Here is a 21,545-nt window from a genome sequence, read left to right as displayed (position 1 = left end):
CAGTGCTTATGAGTATGGTTACTTGTTCTTCAACTGACACATATATTTTGCAGTGTGGTCCTGTCTCTTATAAGCCTACAAAGTTCAATGATGTTCCATACACAATAGAGCAAAGCAATTCCACTCATGTCCATATAATATACGGGCAATAAACTCCGGACCTGTGAATGGAGCATTGTGAACTCTCTTCTTCATTAAATATGTATTGTAGTACCAAAAGGTCACACGGCATATAAACCACATAGTAATGCATTGAATCTAAGCTGCTCGAAATGATCCATATCATCCATAACTAGAAATTAAAGTTGAGAGGACATATATAAGTTCAAAGATGAAAATTTCACTTTCTACAAAATAGAAAAACACAAACACACATGTCAATCATTTGTCATCAAATAGATAATATCACATTTTATACAAACGAAAAAATAAAATAGTAATATCATATTTTCACCAAATAGAATTACCTATGTATATACACCACACATAAACATAATGTCAAGCATTTTCATTAAAAGGACGTTTCATTTCATCAATAGAAAAATTACTCCAAGACATGAAGTTCATTTCATCCATTCATAAATAGTTCAAGACAAAAAAAAGAAAGAAAAAAAAGAGTGCTTAAACTGCCAAAAGTAAGCTTTTATGAGTCCAAATAAAAAAAAAAAAAGCCCAAATAAAAATTTCACACCAAAACATTAATTTGCCATTTGCTTTATCTCCTCCTCTAGAAACGCCCCTTGGTATCCGAACGGCAAGGCTAGGAACATATGAACCTTAGATTTATTTTGGAAAATACAGGTAGCCTTCAACATAAATGGAATGTAACGACATAAGGATCCATAATAGCTATTTACATATGTTCGACCCTTCCCATAACAAATTGTACATAACCCTATTTCTTCCGGCCTGGTCTGGTATGGAATGAACTAATAATCTGATGATCGAGAGCTTCTATTCGATTTATGAACTCCTTGCTTACCTTATCCTTTTTTGTTCATTTGTAGAAACCCAATGACTGTTGTTGAGCAATTTTTGGATATCAAACGACCACCCTAGATGGTATTTTTAATTCACATTTCTTATATAGCTCATCAAAAACATCCAAGTATTAAACTTTATCTCAGGCTAAACGGGAGCTTCGAGATTCATCATCTCTGTCATAGTTTCCACTAATTTAGTTCAACTTTGAGCCACTTGTTTCCACTAATTTAGTTAAACTTTGAGCCACTTGTTCAGTAGGAGCACCTTGCCTTTTTTATTTTGAGACACCTCAAAGAGAGTATTAGGGTGGGGCTTCTTATATTGCCTAGATTCCAACATCGACTATGAAATTTTGAAAATAAAAAAGTTAAAAATATTAAAATGAAATACTTATTTTTACGTTGAATGGACAGTTTAAATAATGTGTTACAATATAATAGTTAATACCGATGATTTTTCGGACACCTTAGTTACAATTTTCTAGTCTTGAAGTGAGGCTTTACTTATTTTGATATGGCTGCAGCCAAACCATTTTTCTTTTATAAATTGAAAGTTGTTTCATGCGTCGTTGACTTACAAACGTGATGAATCTAAAGTGTACTAAAAAAAGTTATGGATGGTGCAGAAAAAAAATACTAAAAAGTTATATATTTAATTTTAAAAGGTTTATTTTTATATTCATTTATCATCTTGGCCTAGATGATAGATCTACAAAAAAAAAATAGAAAAAAATAATCTAAAATGAATTTTAGTATGGGGTCGCATATGTACATGTGAGTCGGCCGACTGATCCCCCCAGCTCTATAAATAAATCGAAAGGGACTTTCATCTCTTTGCATAACTTCATAACCAAGATTACACGCCCTCTTGTAGAGAAAGAACATAAAACGCCCCTCTCTCTCTCACTGCAACTCTCCTCTCCCTCTCTACTCGGGAACTCAGAATTTGCAGTAGCAACGAGCTATGAGTCGAGGAACAGGAGCTGGATATGATCGCCATATCACTATTTTCTCCCCTGAAGGTCGACTTTATCAAGTTGGTATGTATCCTTTCCCATAACTGCAACTGATCAGGAGATATGGCCTTGGAAATTAGGTTTCGTGAACTGGGGCTTGGAAAATTAGGGCTTATGGAATAGAACATTCCCTTCAAGAACAATTTTTTGACACGAAATTCCCATGAAGTATTTGTTCTTATATTCACAAAAAAGGTGTATGCGTTTCATGTTTGCTTGTATGAAGAGATTGTGCTATTGACATTCTTAGGTGTAGCTACACGCAAAAAAATAGTGTTTCCAGGGAGAAACCTTTGTTTTAATTGTTTTACCCTTTATGGATCTGTATAGGGAGTCAGTTTCTTATTATTGGTATGAAGTGACTTAACTTTGAAATTTGATATTCATTGAGGGTTTTAGTATGGATCATGCAAGAATTAGGGTTTAATGAAATCAAGGTTTCTCGTGGAAAGCATATATTTTTTCCTTGGGTTCTGTGGTAATTTTATACCGATATTCGGTGCTCTCGTGATTTGTCACTTATGATATACCCTCAGGGCTGTAATTGCGGCATCTATACTGTTTCATTTTTTTGGGAATAAGAATGCATCTATATTGTACCTTTAAAAGTAATGCAGTTATATCAATTTTGACCTCCTAGCAGCTGAAAGTGAAGTACGAGTTCCTAAGTACTAGGCTCCTTTTACTTTCTTTTCTTGATGGTTTAATTAGTGCGATTTCTCTGACATGAAATTTGTCTTTATGGTTATAATGTGTTTATTTATGTGTTCACTGTTGGTGAATTTATGTGTTCTCCAATGATTCATGAAACTGGAGGGGAAGTTTTATAGGACGGCTGTAGGACCAGCCATACTTAATGGGACTGAATGTAGGAGAAACATCATATCTATAGGATAAGTCACAAGTGTAACTGAGATAAGGATGCTGAGTTGGATGAGTGGCAAGACAAAAAAATATAGAATTCGAAATGAATACATATGAAGGAATTTAGGGGTGGCTCCAATTGGCGATAAGATAGGAGAAAGTAGACTTAGGTGGGCTGGCTATGTGCGGTGTAGACCTAATACAACACTGGTTGGGAGGGGCGATTTGGTTCAAATGGAAGGCTCTAAAAGGGCAAGGAGAAGGTCCAAAAGGACATAGATAGAAGTAGCGAAAATAGATATGGTGACTTATGGCCTGACTGAGGGTATGACCTTAGATAGAGTATACTGACAAAAAAGGATTCGTGTAGCCGACCCCAAATAGTTGGGATAAGGCTCAGGTGATGATGTGTTTACCATTGATGGTTTCCTGATTTTATTGTGAAATGATTCATCTAACATATAACATACTTCTACAACCATGGAGTATGGATGTGTGCATAATACAGTATGGCTGCATAAACTTAGGATTTCCTGATTGTTAATATAATGCTATTTGTGTACATAATTGATGGTTATGTTGCACTTTGGCTAATACATGGTAAGTGCGAACTCTTGTATATGGAGATCAGGTTATGATGATTGCTAATATGAAGTGATTCTGGTGCAGAGTATGCCTTCAAGGCTGTAAAGGCAGCTGGCATTACCTCAATTGGAGTTCGGGGCAAGGATTCTATCTGTGTTGTTACTCAGAAGAAGGTCCCAGTAAGTGATCTATCATCATATTTTTCTTTGCATGTTTGTTGTTATTTAAAACTGAATATGATTGAGGTTTCGTTTTTTCTTCATTTGATTGGTAACTAATTGTGTTTGAGTTTATTGTCCCAATTATGCATATCAGGACAAGCTCTTGGATCAGACCAGTGTAACCCACTTGTTTCCCATTACAAAGTATCTTGGATTGTTGGCCACTGGAATGACAGGTTTGCTTTAATAAGATGCCATACTGTTATGCTTATCAAATAAAAAGATGGCTTATGTAAGATGAATGGTTTTCTTTTTTTTCCTTTTTTAATAATAAAAATGAATGGGTTTTGAATGGACCCTCCGGTTTAATTCCACTGTAGATCTGTTCTGGATCTGGAACCTATACCTCCTGACCCCAGCAATGCTGGCCACTCTGGGCTAGTCATCCATACACTTTAATAGAAATGTTTTATTTTCAATCATGAAATGATCTGTGAAGATATTCTGAACATGAATAGCTTATATGTCTATTGCAATCTACTAACAAAGTGAAAGTTGCAGTTTTCAAATGAAATGAGAAGAAAGACTTTACTTATTAATATTCCAATTTGTTTCATCAAAGTGTCATCTTTATGCTTATGATCCACCACGGATATAATTCTGGAGATGGCTACAAGATCAGTTTTTTTTAAGGTTTTACATATATTTGTGAAGTATCCTACATGGGTACTTCACAAACATCAATTCTTCTAAGGTTTTACATATGTTTGTGAAGTATCCCACAAGGATACAACCTCTATTTTGAAGTATCCATGCATCATAACTTCATATAATTGGACTTAGAAGGTACTTCATGATTTTTGTTAGGTCCCATGTCTTCCATATGTGTCGTGTCATTTCCTGTCATGTATTTGGAAATCACTATGTTTCGCTATTATAATCATGAAGAAAGAACCTCAGTGTGATCTGGAAGCGAAGTGAGATTCTTTGCTTTCAAGAAAACAGCCATTGATTTCAATGTTAAAGTTTTGGTGACTGTATCCCAGGGTGTACTATTTGGGCATGGATTGAACCCGCGGTGTTTAATTAATTATTTGTTGGTTTCTTCTTCCAGCTGATGCACGGTCATTGGTCCAGCAAGCAAGGCATGAAGCAGCTGAGTTTCGTTTTAAATGGGGTTATGAAATGCCTGTTGATGTGCTCGCCAAATGGTATGCTACTTTTGGTTCAACTGATGATTTGCCAAATTTCTTCTTGTTTATAAACATTCTTTCTTATATACAATATGCTAGGATTGCTATTCTTAGGTGTAAAACTTCTGTCCCTATTTTGTCTGGGACTTGGTGGTTATAAATTTTTTCTAGCACTGTCTTCGTATCAGTTTCTGGGGATAATATGTGTGAGCGAACTTGTTATTAGCTGGCCAAATTTCCCAAAAAAAAACTTGTTATTAGCTGGCCAATCATCTTCAATGTATTATACTCATTGTGATCTACCGATTACAATCCTCTAGCGAAAACCACACAAATCTGTCTGGAAACTATTAGTGTACTTTCTTACAAACATTTAATAGATCATGCTTGGGCATTTGATGTGCCTTTTGTGCACCCATACATATATACATGCATTCAAGCAAATGTGCGTCCAGACATACATGTTTTTATAGAGGCTCCCGCATATGCATATGCAAGGCAACATACATAACTACAAAGTCCAAGTACATTATCCATATATTTTTTCCTTTTCTTATAAATGAGTGTGTATTTTTTCTTCTCTGTAAAAAAAGTGTTCTTTTTAGTAATAAGTATCCTTGTTTTCCTTTCAAATAATAATTTTTTAGTACTTACAGATATCAAATCACGGTTTGGTTTTAAGGGGTCTATTAATGATATTGAATACCTTTTAAGATCTTGCAGATATCAATCATTTAATCTGGCATAGCTAGTCTCTTAGGAAAAGAGATGAAATTAACCATTAGCTTGCTGGTCGCATTTACAGACATGCATGTGCATTCAAATTCGATTAGCATCTTTTGCTTTTCAAGAATCCGTTAGAGCTTTAATGCCTTCTTCATTTCCTTTCAATGCTGACTTCTTTAGAATTTGACCTTTCTTCATTTCCTTTCAATGCTGACTTCTCTAGAATTTGACCTTTCTTTAGCGTCTTATTTAGATCAATTATAGTATCAACTCTCGCCATGCTGAGATTTCATACTTTTCTCTTGATGAGATCCTGAGATATTTACTCTTTTTCAAAGCAGAACAAGAAATGCTTCTTCCCTTGTCCCATTTTTGTTGGCAGTCTTTCAACATATACACCCAAAGTTCCTCAGCCTCCCTTTTCTTGTTGGATTGCTATTATTTTCTACCTTAATACTTCCAATTTATTTTTTCATTATTTTAAAGATCCTTACCTGAGATTGGACATTGGACCATGCCAGCTTATGATTCATAGCTATTTTATAGGTATATCTGTTGTTCCACTGAGGCAATTTGTAGTATATGTAGTTTATTCATGCTAGTTACCAGTGCAAATATCGTGTTTCTTGAATGGGATTTGGCTCACCCTATCCCATAAATTGAAGACCATCTTCCCCCCCTCTCAAAACACACTAACAAAACAAAAAGGTTGACTCATTGTATTAAGCATAGAAGATAAGTGTACAGCTTTTACAAAATTTAAGCCTCTTTAATCAAGGTGACTGAGCTAATTACAAAAATTTTGTTGGATGGCACCTCTTTGGCGAAGGCATCCGCAGCTGCGTGGGTTTCACACCATATATGTTCAAATGAAACATGCAATGGTCTACATAACTCGAAAATACAGCCAAATTGATTCCAGTCTGATGCATTGGGTTTTTTTATTTTTATTTTTTAATTTTACTATTTTTTAATTTTACTATTTTTTAATTTTACTATTTTTTAATTTTACTATTTTTAGATTTAGGTTGGGTTTTTAGTTTTCTTTAAGGATATTAGTGTATTTTTTTGAGGGGTATACATGATATTTAATTTAGAATTTTAGGTTATTTGTTTTGTTTTTGGGAAGCTTATCATGTGTTTAAGGATGTGGGATTGATAGTAGGAGTTGTCTTAGTTAGAGAGAAAGAGTAACGTTAGCTTAAAAGGAAAAGTCCTATTTTTATGGACTTGAAAAGTCGGAGTTATCTTTTAGTTAGAGAGAAAGACCTATTTTTATGGACTTTAGAAATTTAGAAAAGATTCCCATGGAGAGATCGATGTTGGATTGAGGAGAGAGAAGATAGGAAGAACTAGAGATTCATGTGAGGAGAGAGAAGATAGGGAGAGCAAATAATAGGAGAGAGAGTTGTTTTTTTGTGGGTTTCTATTTATTTATTGTTTCTTTTAAAGTGTATTCAAAGGGAAGATGTCCCTTCTTTGTTAACAGAGTGATTGGTTATTTAGTAAAGAGTTTGATCTCGTGAAAAGATCTTATGGTGGAATCCCTTACAGACCCAAAGAGGGTATAATCTCTCAATATTTTTAATTTTATTTTAACTTCTGGTCTATTATTATTTTTTTACCTCCATCAATTGGTATCAAAGCCTTGAGATCAAAGATCCATATACCATATGGAGCGTTTGGATCAATTTGATCAAATATTTGAGCAATTGGATCAACAATTCTATAGACACATGGAATACTTTCGCATATCAATACAACAATATCTACAAGATCAACTTTGTACGTTGCAAAAAGAGGAACAAGAAAAGATAGATCTCTATACAAAAGATGATATCGATAACCCAAACATGCAAGAAATTTTGAAAATCAATTGTAAAGAAAAAGATAAGTGTGTTGCAACTTATGAAATACCACCCTATGAGCCTGAAGGAGAAATCAAGATTCAGTTTGGTATTCTAGAGCTCGGTGTTTCAGACTTCTGCTACAAATAGTGTTAGATCATTTGTTTATTTGAAGAAGAAAAAATACCTAGAAGAATTGCATCATCAACTTTTGGGAAGGCTTCTAAAAGATTTGAGTTCAACAAGCTCGAGGTCGAGTTTCTTCCAACCCTTGGAGATGATGTAGTGGGTTTTTTATTTTATTTTTTTAATTTTACTATTTTTGTATTTGTAGATTTAGGTTGGGTTTTTAGTTTTCTTTAGGGTTATTTTTGTATTTTTTGTTGTAGAGATTTGAGAGGTATACAAGATATTTAATTTAAAATTTTAGGTTACTTGTTTTGTTTTTGGGAAGCTTATCATGTGGGGGATGTGGGGATTCATAGTAGGAGTTATCTTTTAGTTAGAGAGAAAGAGTGACGTGAGCTTAAAAGGAAAAGTCCTATTTTTATGGACTTGAGAAGTAAGAGTTATCTTTTAGTTGGAGAGAAAGACCTACTTTTATGGACATGAGAAATTTAGAAAATATTCCCATGGAGATATTGACATTGGACTGAGGAGAGAGAATATAGGAAGAAATAGAGATTCAAAGAGTGAGATAGAGTTATATTTTTGTGGACTGTTTTTTATCTATTTATTTATTGATTCTTCTAAGTGTATTTAAACGGAAGATGTTCTTTCTTTGTAAACAGAGTGCTTGGTGATTCAATAAAGAGTTTGTTCTTGTGAAAAGATCTTGGGGTGGACTCCCTTGCAAACCCAGAGAGCGATAGAATCTCTCAATCCTTTTAATTTTATTTTGATTTCTGGTTTATTATTATTATTTTCCCTGCATCAGAGTCTCCAAAGTCCAGACATGGGGATGCTCTAGTTGCCCACATAGTTACGAGTTTTTAATCCCTTCAACTAGAAGGGCTCGACCCAACTAGTGTTGAACCTTTTTAGGCCCTCATGAGGTCTTGTGCCTCAACCATCTTGGAATTTGGTGCCGATAGAAGTGAAATAAGACAGTAGCAGTTGTGCGGAGTCATATCTAGAAACACTAGCTATACCCGGTGGTTCTGGATATTCAAGTGAGCAAACATCAAAGTTGAGTTTGATGGTCCCTTTCTTTCATGGCCTCCAGTGGCTTAATCTTGGGATAAATAATTATCCAGATCCAGTTACTTTCAAAGTCAGTTGATGAGAAAGCTCAGAATTGTTTATGTTTACACGCACAAAAACCAACATTGCCGTGATTTTCCTTCCTTAGTGCTTCTATTCAGGTTTCTCGATCCTCAAAAATACGGATGGCCCATGTCTTGGCAAGACTGAGGCTCGCCGCAATAATAAACAAAAAGAAGGGTAAGGGGGTGAAAAGAGCTCTGTGAAGTGCTTTTGTACCAATTGTGGGGTCACCCAGACTCATTCAAAGCTTTGGATCATGCTAGATGGCAACTGGCTAGCCTCCAAACAGTGGATGAAAGATGACTGATGGTTTCCTCTGAAACTTTGCACATAACACATTGATTGGATGGGTGAATCCCTCGTTGCTGTAATTGGTCAACTGTGAGGACTCCGTTGGATATAACTAGCTGATCAAAGGCCTGGATTTTAACACGCTAAACCATGCCTTATTAGCTGCAACCAGGGAATTAGAACGGGTTGATAAAAGAATTAAGAACCACCCAGACGAGGCAGGTTGATCCCTTCCAACTCGAGAATTATATTCTGACTTGAAAAGCTCCAGCGATGCCATTATTCGTGGTATCTCCGACTCTGCTAGGTAATTTGGCATCCAAACTACCTTGTTACGATTGGGCTACAGTGGCATTCTGGTCTATGGCTAAAGGGTATAATCCTGGTAAATTTTGTTCCAGGGCACACTCACCCACAAATGGATCCCACAACAGCCGGACCCTATCCCTTGTTTCACCGTAAACCAAGGTTTTAGAACGGTAGGTCAAACTTGAATTGCCCTGTCTGATCCAGGGCAATCTGGATCTAGGGAAGCCCAGAACAGCCTGCTTACCAACAGTTTTCAGATTTTGTTTTTGAAATTTTTAGTTGTATCCGTACACCGATTTGAATCAGTGAATAGCCGATCAAAGAAGGGCAGGATGACATTGTTCTTTTCCATGCTTTAGAAGCCTGAGCATTTGCAACATCCTTGGGTAGCCAGCCGATCTCGTCAAGACCATGGTTATTCTGGAATGGATAACTTGCTGCCACATGACCATTTGATTTCGCAAAATGCATAGTTTTCGAATGCGATTGCATCACAAATTCTGTAGCTGCATTGAAACGGATGCTCCCATGGGCGTACGCATCCCGCCTATGCAGAATTTCTTGATGTGCCTCCATAATGGGCACATCGACTGGATATGCAGGGCCATTGCATGATGTGTTATGCACATGCATGTGCAGGTGGCTGCTCATGGGAAGAAAAATACCCCGGACTATAGGCATTTTGGTCATTCCCCCATGAAAAGGAAAAAAAAAAACGAAAAAAGAAAGTGGGGGGGAGTTTGGAAGGGATACCCCCAAGAACCTTTTCTATTTTTACATGGATTAAAGGGGACTAAATTGTGGAAATTGCAAATCATAATTTTTTTTTATCAAAACTCAAAGAATAAGATAAAATTTGGGCATTTTTTGGGGGACCATTTGAGTTTGTCTTTTGCATTTGTTTGAGGATCTCGGGCAAAGAATTACCAAGTAATTGAGGTGTCAAGGGGCCAAAAGATTAAGACCTAGAAATTGAAATCTCTTTCCATTTTGGGTTGATAATCAAATTTTATTTTATCTTTCATGGACTTTTGGTCTTTGGAGTTTGGATGTTATGTACTTATGTAGTACTTTCGGTCTTCGGATATTGTATCAGGCTATTTACCATTTTGGGTTTTGGTTTTATGCTACAGCCTACAGTGTAACAGCTTGGTTGCTCGATGCTACTAGATTTGTGTGGTTGGTCACTTGGTGTATATTTTATTTAATAATAGATACAGCAAGCTGTATTACTCCTGGTCATGCTATCAGCGACTTAGACGATGGATGTATTACAGACATTCTAAATTTAGAGTTTCTACCATCACATAAATCATATATATTATCCTTTGCATCAAACCCCCCTACTGAATCGAGTCTGCATCTTGCATTTGATGACACTGGCAGAGTGCCACCACCATTCCGAGCAACACTGTGTGACAATTCCTGGGATTTATAATGCCCATGCCTCTGAATTTTTTGGTTTAGAACAGTGTTAGCAGACTCAGGTGAATTGACTCGGGCTCGCCTAAGTGACTTGGGCTTTGCGGGCTGCCAAGCCCACAACACCATCCAACTCAAGGGTCTATAAGCTTTTTAATTAATTATAATTAATTATAATTGGTGTATAGTTGATTTAATCTTTGACTATAATTACAATTTATTTATATTATGTATATGTTTTTATGATTTTTAATGATTTTTTCTTTGTTTTCTCTGTTCTTGAGAAAATGATCTTTGACTAGTTTTGTATTTCATCTATATTTTTAGAACTTTTTCTAATCTTTATATGGTTATGTTGTTTATCATTTTGTTTGTTCCCACGATCTCTACTGATTTTCAGGATTTTTGTCAATGTTTTTGGGTTTTTTTGCTATTTGGGCAACTTGGTGCGGATTCGGGTGAGTACTCGGACTCGCTGTCACTTGGACCACCAAGGTCCAAATTTCACAGCCGAGCTGTGTTTTCCTACACTAGTTTACACTCTGTCTCATCTGCGGAACTTATGTGATTGAACACCGGATGACAAAAAATCCCTCATCAATGTCTCTAATCTGTTCATTGTGTACATCATCATGCTGAACAAAGATATCTGAAACACTCGTGTGTTCAAGAAAGTGGCTTTTATAAGAGTAACTTTTCATCCTAGCTACAGGTATCTGCCTCTCCATGCACACAGCATCCCATTGTTATTTTCCGGGGTGCCACGAGGGAGGCCCAAATACTTGGTAGGTGGGGAGTCGGTTCCACATGTTTGTCAGCTCCAATTCAGTCTGTGGCCTGACTCATACCTGTGGAGACTTCAAACCATCTTAGGAACAACCAAAGGTCACTATTTGCTGAAGGTTTTTATCGCAAAGGACTAGAGTGTCATCTCCATATTCTAGATGAGAGATAGAAGGCCCCCCAGAGGAAAAGCGACTTCAGAGATGCACAGTAGATTAAACATAATATAAGTCAAGGTTCCTATACTTCTAAAACAATTATAGTCGTTAAATTTTGTTCCTTTGAATAAGTAATTGGTATTTGAAGGTTTTTTTTTTTTTTCTGAAAGTGAAATGGTATTTGAAGGTAGTGTCATTTATTGTTGTGTGAATGTTTGTATTGCATGATCTCTTTCACTGACACTAGTTGTCCTTTTTGTTTGTATAATTAACCCCACTGTATGTATATGTAGGATTGCGGACAAATCCCAGATCTATACACAGCATGCATATATGAGACCCCTTGGAATAGGTATGCTACTTCCGCTTCTATTGTGGATTCTTTTTTTTGCATTTCTTAATTTAAAACTCTGGGTTGTGAACTTGATGTTTTCCTTTGGTTTGGTGGTACTGTGATTGAACTTCATTTGTTTGTTCTTGTTTTTATTTTTAATTTGTCCAGCTGCTATGGTTTTGGGTATTGACGAAGAAAAGGGGCCTCAACTTTTCAAATGTGATCCAGCTGGCCACTTTTTCGGCCATAAGGTATTTGAGTACATCATTGTTCTCTGATTGAGATACAGTTTTTCCATGTCTGAAATTTGCTGTTTCTTTTTCATTGGCACCTTTAGGGACTAAATTCCCTAATAGGCACCAAGGATAGTAGATTCATCTTTATTGACTTTGTCACCATCATTCTTGTTGCCTTCAGTATGAGAATGTTATTGCACATTTTTTCTCATGTCTTCTTTTTCTTGTAAAAGCTATGGGCAATTCTAAGGATGAGATGGTTCCTTGGGATTCACTGGGTCATGGTTTTATTGAGAACCATAATCAGTTATTAAATATTTCTTCTTTTCACTTCCGAGCTGCTTTAAGATTGTTAGAATCCTTTGTGCCTTGTTATAGTTTTGTGCCTATTTTTCTTATTGTTGCTCATGTGACCCAATACATACATTTGTATGATGTCTTGATGTCTTTCTTTGTCATCTTTCAGAGCTGAGCTTTATTTTTCTTTCCCCGTTTTTTGTTGCCTTTTAAGTAGGTCCTTCACCAGTTTTGAAATTTAATAATGGATGGTATCTGCAGTTCCATGGGGAAAATTGTGGTTTCATGATTACCTGTAGCTTTTTAAATGATCTGAGTTTCCATTCATAAGTAGTTGATCGAAGTTATCTGACTTATAATCCTTTCCCTTTCCATTTTGAAACTTAGATTTGTGCCTAGCCTATGGGATTTCATTCTAGAGTTTGATTCCTTGGTATATGCTTTAGGATAAGTTCTAATTTGTTATTTGCTTCATTTTTCAAGGCAACAAGTGCCGGCTTGAAAGAACAAGAAGCAATTAACTTTTTGGAGAAAAAAATGAAGAATGATCCTGCCTTCTCCTATGAGGAGACTGTACAGGTAAGGCTATGTTTCCTTGCTGACTTCTCTGGATTGTTTTGAAGTTTTAACAAGTGTTCTGGTACCTTTCAACTTGAAATCACAATCTATGCTTGTTTTTGTAATCAATGAATAAAAACGAGAAAAATATGTACATTGTTTGTTATTATTTTACATTTATTGAAAACTTGATGGTGTTTAAGTTTATATTATGTCAATTAACATTAGGCGGTCCACATATCACTGCAACCAAAAGTGCTTGTGCATAAGATAGTGAATCAGATCATTCATGTTATGAAATAGCTAAATAAATTGTAACAAGGGGACGGATTGTGACTTATAATGTCTATTCTTTTAGGAAATTTAATTGATTGTATTTTTCAGTGATAGTCATGCTTTAGAAGTAGAGAGATTGTCGTGAAGAAGTTTAAGGCCTTTTGCCGAAAGGGTCATAGGGGTTTGATATATCATTGAGATGCTTTAATAATGTAGGATATATTCTAGAATCAAGATTAAACATAAAGGTGGCATATTTCAAGCCTTCAACTTGTTTTTCTCTCAGAATCTTTTTAAAAAATAGAAAAGCTCATTCAGAATGGGTTGATAGGTACTTATGAAAGTATATGAAACAAATTTTCTTCACTTGGCAGTTGGCCTTATTTTGGCACTAATCTGGGTTCAAATTGTCATTGTCAACAGGCTTCATAGCTCAGATTTGATGGTCTGGTTTGAGGAAAGAAAACTAAATTTTCGTACACTATCATTTCGTTGTTATTATTGTTGTAGATTTTTCCTTGCAAAGCAATAACCCTTTACTGTATTGATAACACAATTTCATTAATAAAGGAACCTTTGAAGATAAGAGCAAAAAAAAGTGAAGCAAATTCCGGGGTGGCAATGGCATCACAATGAAGGGCTACCCATCCTCAATATCCATCTTTACAAATGAAGACTCCATTCCCTGCCTGTTATCTGCCAAGGCAACCAACTTCCACATTTCCCCAACATAAAATCAAAGCAGGTTAAAAATTACATTTTGAGACTCTGTGTGTCAAAATTTCTTCCATTGAAGCTGTCAAATGCCAAGGAGGAGGAACTTCCTTCTTAGCCCACTTAAGGCAGTAACTGTCAACGGTGATAGACTGCCCGAACTGATTAACACATCCTTAATCCTATAAACAACTCTTTTACTTCTGCAACCATGGAATTACAATCAGAAAGGCCCCAAATACCTTGGGTTTCCTCACCTCTGCATCTCTAAAGATATCTGATGTAGTTGGCCCTTGGTGCCATGTGAACATTCTTCAAAAGAACCAATAAAAAAACTACATCCTTCAAAGTAAGCAAGATCCTTCAGATACAGATCGGACCAAGTCTTTGATGGATGAGCACCCTCTTAGGTTCCAATTTTTCGATAAATCCACTGCCCTTGCCCATCTTGAATCCTCTCTCTTAGAACATCGACTACAGTGCATTCTTTTTACACTTCAACTAATATTTAGGAAGGAAAACCTGTTGGATACCCTGGTGTTGGGTGGTTTTTTGAATCATCCTAGAGTTCTAAAGAACTTAAAAGGAGCTTAAAGAGCCTTTGCTCAAGTCCAAATGTTGAAATTACTCTATATCATCACAAGTGCAGGTCTAAAACCTTGAGACAAGCGGATGTTTGATCAATAAGGATTGAGACTGTAACTTGAATGGCAGTCTCACACAATGTATCAGATTCAGACCGGATTTGGCTTCAAACTCTCTAACCGCCTTCAAAATGTGAAAGATGGCTCGAGTCAAATGGTTTTCAGAGCGCAATGAACTCTAAAGTTGATCCAATTTGGATCAAATACGTCATAAAGATCAAAATGCACAAAGTTGAATGACTTATTTAGATGTTCTGGATTAAAATTGCCAAGTCGAGGCAAATATCGTGGGGAATTTATATATGATTTCATCCATTTGATTTGCAAGGTAATAATTTTTTAAATTGATGGAAATATGATCACAATAATCAATATTATGTTCGAAATACTATCTGTTTGGATCAAAATCACATCATATGCTATGCTTATCCACGTATTGGGTATCTTTTATGGCATTGTCTACAAAGGGCCCATTTATTTTTTGTACATGGGGGTCACGATTATTCTTGTCCCATAAATTTCAAAATGAGTGGTTGTAAGAGTGCCATTGAATAGACACAAAATTCCAAAAAAATAATTTCTCAGACTTTGTGACTCATCCCAAGCCATCCAATTTGACATCTAATGAGTGGGAATGATTGTGTGATTGTGACCTCTATGTATAAAAGAAACATGGTCTCTTTGTAGACAATCCAATTTTTTATCTACCAAATCTGATATCAGTTTTTGATAAGATAAACTCAAATATAGAGAAATCCAATCCCTTGCATGCAAATGCGCTATTGCAATCTCTTATGCAGTACACAATATATTTGGAGAAAAAGCTCATAAATATACGGATATGTGAGCAGAAAACTCATGAATATGCATCATACCATAAATAGACTCAAACTTTGTCCTACCGCAGTCAAAAGTTGCGAAAGGACATTGTCATAAAATCCCAAGTATAGGCATGAATATGGCATATGAATATCCTGAATATGGCATATGAATATGTCCTAGGGAATTTTTGTTATATTTTGGACACTCTTTGACAAGCGTCAACATGGGGTTAATCCATTTAATCGGGGAGCGCTATTCCATTTGGCGGGTGCTTATAGTTGGAAGTTTATCTTGTTTCCCAATGAAGGAAATCTAGTGTTGGACATTTCAATGTAAGCACATGTTGAATAGTGATTTACCACATTCATTGGACTATTGGTGCCAGACAGTTGCGGCAGTTTGTAGGCCATTCTCTTTTATGAAGCAAAATTTTCAGTAAATTTCCCACTGGTATCTTGTCTTATTGAAATGATAAAAAAAAATCTCCAGTTCTCATTTAAGTTTTCAAATATTTAGACGTGTTGGTTGATATAACTTGTTTGATCTGCACCATGCAATGTTCTATACTGGTTGAAATATGTTGTTTCTTAGGATATGACTTCAGCTATTCTTTGGCTACTTCAAGCTGGTAATGAATCTTTGTATTGAGTGTTTATCCCTTTTATCTGGCAGAGAGAGCATCTTCAATTTCATTGTCAAATAATTGGGGTTTGTACAAATTGTGATATGCATCTCAGAACATGTGTCGCTAGGTTAACATCATGATATTATGTAATATGCTCACTTGATAGTTTATGATATGCATTTGAGTTTTAGCAAATGGTATGTTATCTACGCAACTTTTCAACTGCCTGCTTCCCATGATATTGCAGTACGTACTTCTCTGACTGCATCAAATCTTTTAGTGATTTATTTGAAGATTCTTAGCTCTATACATGCTTGTATCTTGCAGACTACGATTTCTGCCCTGCAATCAGTTCTCCAAGAAGATTTCAAGGCCACTGAGATTGAGGTATCACCCTTCACCTTATCTTCATTTGTCCAATCGTTCTTTCCTGTACTGATATATAAGTGTTGAAAAATGAGTGATGGTACACATGTGACTGATGAGTGATTGCTTACTGTGTCCATCTCTTTATGTTGTTCAATGTATTAGTATGAGAGGCAACATGAATTTTACATACAAATGGAGACATCTCACACCTGTGATGCACAGATATATGGTTTCCATGCAGCTAAAACACCATAATTAGCTGTTTTTTCATACAGTTTCGAAACATCTAACAAAAATGTGGAGCTCAATTTGAAGTATTCTTGCATCTTAGTCCTACACACTCAAGCCATTGTATGCAGGGTGTTTTGCAAATCAGGATAGCACTTTTTCTTTTATGAAAATGCAAACTCACTGAAACCATCCTAAAGACTGTCTGATATATTGTTTTAAATAATAACAATAGTAATCATCAAAGCCTTTTCCCAACTATTTGGGGTCTGCTATATGAATCTTAGTCTGTCATTTTGCCCCATACCCTTAATAAGGCCATAAGTCCCTAATAATAATAATAATTATTATTATTATAATAATTATAATAATAATAGCAACAACAGCAACAACAACAACAACAACAACAACAACAACAACAACAATGGTAGTAGTAGTAGTAATAATAGTAATAAAGCATCCTAGAGCTCTATTGCTCTAACAAGTCAGCGACTTAGTCCTTTTATAAATTGTTGAACTAGATTTTAAATTGCAAGATAGATTGGGTCTAATAAAAAATAACTGCCATCCTCCATGGTCCTATTATGATGGTGTTCCTTTGAGGAATTTTATCCCCTATCTGCACATGTTTGTACTCAACCCACCTGCGAATGGTTGGTACCAAAGAATTTCTTTTTTCCCCTTTATGGGTGTTTGAATGTTATTAGAGTCCCTGAGCAGTGCGTTGTGACCCTTCCACTCTTTTAAAGCAATAAACAACATGGCCTTTGATGCCTTGAGCCTCAAAATCTCAAACTTTAGGATTCCACACTACGTGTTTCGTCCACAAGTGTTTCCTGCAGCCCTCTCACACCCTTACCTAATACCCTTGTGACGATCCTATTCATGAAATATATTGTGCCCTCGAAGTCCTATTTAATGTCCTATCCCCCCTTATTTCAACAACCTCCTATGCCCTAGGTATACTTATTTACTATAGTCCTATTCCTACTCTGAAGAGAAGCCCCAAACTTCATCATCATCATCAACATCATCATAACCTTTTTCCAATTAATTGGGGTCGGCTGCACGAATCCTGGTCCACCATTCTGCTCTATTAAAGGTCATACACTCAGCGAAGCCATAAGTCTCCATATTTTTCCGAACTATTTCCAACCACATCCTTTTGGGCTTACCCCTTACCCTTTTAAGTCCTTCCACTTGAACTAACTCGCACCTCGTAACTTAACATGTGTTTTACTTGGTTGGCGACACATGACCAGCCCACCTAAGTTAACTCTCTTTCATCTTATTGCCTATTGGTGCCACACCTAAATTCTCCCCAATGAATACATTTCAAATTCTATCTCTTCTTGTCTTGCTACTCCTCATTTCCGCTGCACTCGTTCTATGTGTATATTGTTTTTTGTCCACCCTACATTCAGCCCCATAGAGTTATTCCCTATGCTTAACTCCCCTTTAGCTTACAAGCATCCCAACTAAGTGAGTTATTATGAGAACGAGAACCCTCTCTAATCTAGGGCAATATTCTGCATAGTCTATCCAGCTTCCTTAGAATCAACTCATCAAGATAGTTCTATTGATAACACTGTCTGTCCGCATTGGGTCTTTATCCTGTGTTTTAGAATTGATGAAAGTTAATGAGAAAACTAATGTTTTGAAGATATGTGAGCTGAGCCACTTCACCACTATCTTGTGGTTCCTGGAGGTAGCCTTTATATGGTTGGTGCCTTGTCAGGATATCCTAGAGAGGCCCACCGGCTACACATGCAGGCTTGCTTGGACGCATAGTGGTGGATACATCTTTGTACTGCCTGGTCTGGAAAATCAGAATTGTTGCATATATATGAACTTTTAAATGGTTGTGCCATATGATTGCTTGATTCATGTTTCATTTTGTCAGGATCTAGAAGTTCTTTTTTCCTTATGGAAAAGTGTTCGGTGTGTTAGGAGATGCAGTTATGAACTGCCTCCCCTGACATATGAACCGTCTAGTTCCAATGGGTGGTGCAGATTGCATGCGAATCTTGATTTTTGGGCATGATCTGCACCATTAGATTTAGGGTTCAGTCCAATCGTGCTGCATCCCCTGACACACCAAAAGCGGATCTTTTTCTTATTAGGCCCACATTTGTTTTTTTTTGAAAGATTTATTAGGCCCACACATGTACATAACAATGCATCTTCATCTCTATTTTGACTATATGTGGACTTGGCATTATAAAATTTGAGGTTTAGGGAACTATTTGAGCAACTAATAATTTTCTGGTCTTGGGCAAGTGCTTGGGCTTTAAGGTATTTAAGTATTTTGCATTTTAGGTCTAAGGACCATGCACATGAGGAAGTGCAATAATGCATGAGTGGTTTTAATATTAGAATATGATGGTGTAATTCAATTTTATGCTCAGCAGGAAAAGAGGTTTTCATGTGTGTGTGTGTGTGTTGTTTTTTGTCCAACACCCCTTTAATAGTTAGCTTTGCAATGTGTGCTCCAAAAAACGCATAGGTTGTTTTGTTTTTGGGACAAACTTCAAGGGCATGAGTCCTTGACCGCCCTATCCCAAAGAGGTAAGTCTACCTCTCAAAAAGGGACTGCAACATGTGCTCCAAAATCTTTGAAAGATGTATTATTGTGTATTTTTGTAAAACTATTTTAGGTACGGGCACTCTTTCATTAAGAAAGATAAAAAATGGCTGAGATTTAGGCAATGTTGGCTTGCAGAATAACTTGCAACCTTCCCCACTAGAAGATTGCACGAATCGTTTCAAGTAAAGATATTTAGTCAGTGAAATGCATTGAGGGTTGCTACATGTAAACAGAACAAATTATCAATGATTGTTTCCCAATATGTTGCGCAGGTAGGAGTCGTGAGAAGGGAAAATCCAGTTTTCAGAGTGTTGTCCACAGAGGAGATTGATGAACATTTGACAGCCATAAGTGAACGTGACTAAATTTGCTGGTGGCCCAATACTTATGGGACCAATGGTACTCCATTTCTCCTTCTAGTTTTTGTTTTTGCCTTTGACAAGTGATCTTGGTACTTTTCGATTCAATGGCCAGTGGCCCTTTCAAACTTGATTCAGGTTGAAGAGCTTCAGATTGATATATACATGATCAGGCATTATGATAGTTGTATTTTTAGTGCAATTATGATCTCATCAAGATCTCCCAAAACAGACTCATTGTTGAAACTAAAATTTCATCGTTTCAGTTATTTATTTCTCTGATCAATGAAATAGCTGTCTTGTGTTTCTTTTGGTTAAAAGAAATCTAAATTACAGGCAAACCAATTTGGTGCAGAGGGAGAATTTCCTTTGATTAATGTTTTAGGAATATGTTTCATATAATGGATTATATTTTTACAAAGCTTCAATTACTCCCGACAATCCATTATTTAGGGTAAAGTTAAGAAATTATTGCCGTTTAAAAGATTTATGGTGGGCAAATGTGGTGTTCTTTGTTTGATATCATGAGATAGTTTAACACAGGCTGGAGAATATTCTGATTTTGGCCCCCAAAGGTTCTCTCATTTGGGGCATGTAGTCCTCAAGTATTGACACAGCTATTCTGTGAATTCCAACTGTCCATGTTAGGTCTCTTACCCATACTAAGCCCGTTCATTTCTCAAGGCACCAATTGTGTATGGTCAGGGAAACACTCCAATTCATTTTGGCATTTTATGACTTTTTCATATTCTATTAACTCATTTGCAAAGTGGCATATACGGAAAAGAATTAAAGCTGCATTTGAAAACCATGTCAAAAAATGCATTTACTGAAAACTTCAATTGGCAGAAATAGATTTTAAGACCACAAATTTGTGTAGCTGAAATTGCATTTTCTAGTGGGGTTGAGGCTGGGCTGTACTTTTGAGGTAATTCGTGGGCCTTGTGCGAGATACACCCTCCATTTTATAGGCCTGAAGCCATTCAACGTCGCATGTCAATATGTGTTAACACACACTTCTATATATATATATATATATATATATATATATATATATATATATATGATTAAGGTGTAGTTTGTATAAGGTTGCAACCTCAAACAATCCAATTAAGACACGCATCTAAATTATATCATAAATAAAATTTTGATATAAAAAATTATAATGATGGCTTGAGGATCCATTTTCATCAATAATTGTAAAATTTTAAACTCCAAAAATGGTTCAAACCAAGTAGATCTATGAAAACATGAAAATATTGAAATTGGGTGGTCCAGATAATGTATTGTAGGATACACAATTTTACGGACTTTGAAATGTTTATTTCTTCACATATTCATACATCTTGATGTCAAAATGATCAATTAGAGGGTTTTTGAACATCAAAATAATCTAATAGTTTCCGATGGATTTTTCCTTTATGCAGCACCGTAAACTTCAATGCTGAAGTGGGGCTTCCATGAGCTTTTGTTAGTGTGGTCGCGCACTGTCATGAGCTTTTTGGTAGCTTCGGTGTAACACAACAAACCATAAACAACTACAACAACGTCTCCGAGGGTTGTGAACCTGGGACTTTTCTCGAACGTCTTAAAATGACGACCCCAACCATCTAAATCTCCGGTAACAATCCGCAAGTGATTCAATTACTTACAACAAAATTAGTAGTACACTTCTTCCCAATACTATTACTACTCGTGAAAAGGGAAAATGTAAAAATTACGAGCCCAAGTGAGACTTCCTCCTTCCCCATACTATTCGTGAAAGGGAAAATGTAAAAATCACCGGCCTAAGTGAGACTTACCATATCTATGTGCATCCCCAATTTATTTGAAGGAATTATTCTTTTATTGATGGCTAATAATAGTGGAATCAATTATGCAGAGTCAAAATG

General features: G+C 36.1%; 1 protein-coding gene across 1 annotated transcript; it reads left to right on the top strand.

Moving 5' to 3' along the window:
• Positions 1-1,925: 1,925 nt before the first annotated feature.
• PAA2 (20S proteasome subunit PAA2) lies at positions 1,926-19,977 on the top strand. Its single transcript, XM_006842643.4, has 9 exons — positions 1,926-2,023; positions 3,533-3,627; positions 3,764-3,845; positions 4,724-4,820; positions 11,898-11,956; positions 12,107-12,189; positions 12,955-13,050; positions 16,438-16,497; positions 19,567-19,977. Exons 1-9 carry the CDS (start codon positions 1,948-1,950, stop codon positions 19,657-19,659), a joined length of 741 nt encoding a protein of 246 aa, XP_006842706.1. The 5' UTR covers positions 1,926-1,947; the 3' UTR covers positions 19,660-19,977.
• Positions 19,978-21,545: the final 1,568 nt, after the last annotated feature.

Source organism: Amborella trichopoda, chromosome 13, assembly GCF_054954075.1.
Source record: "Amborella trichopoda isolate Santa Cruz 75 chromosome 13, AtrichopodaSantaCruz75HAP2 v2.0, whole genome shotgun sequence".
Lineage (NCBI taxonomy): Eukaryota > Viridiplantae > Streptophyta > Magnoliopsida > Amborellales > Amborellaceae > Amborella > Amborella trichopoda.
This window is presented reverse-complemented; position numbering and strand designations above follow the sequence as displayed.

Coding starts and splice junctions, on each gene's coding strand:
- PAA2 (XM_006842643.4), top strand. CDS start 1,948: ATGAGTCGAGGAACAGGAGCTGGATATGATCGCCATATCACTATTTTC. Junction 2,024..3,532: donor AGGTCGACTTTATCAAGTTG/GTATGTATCCTT, acceptor ATTCTGGTGCAG/AGTATGCCTTCAAGGCTGTA. Junction 16,498..19,566: donor TCAAGGCCACTGAGATTGAG/GTATCACCCTTC, acceptor TATGTTGCGCAG/GTAGGAGTCGTGAGAAGGGA.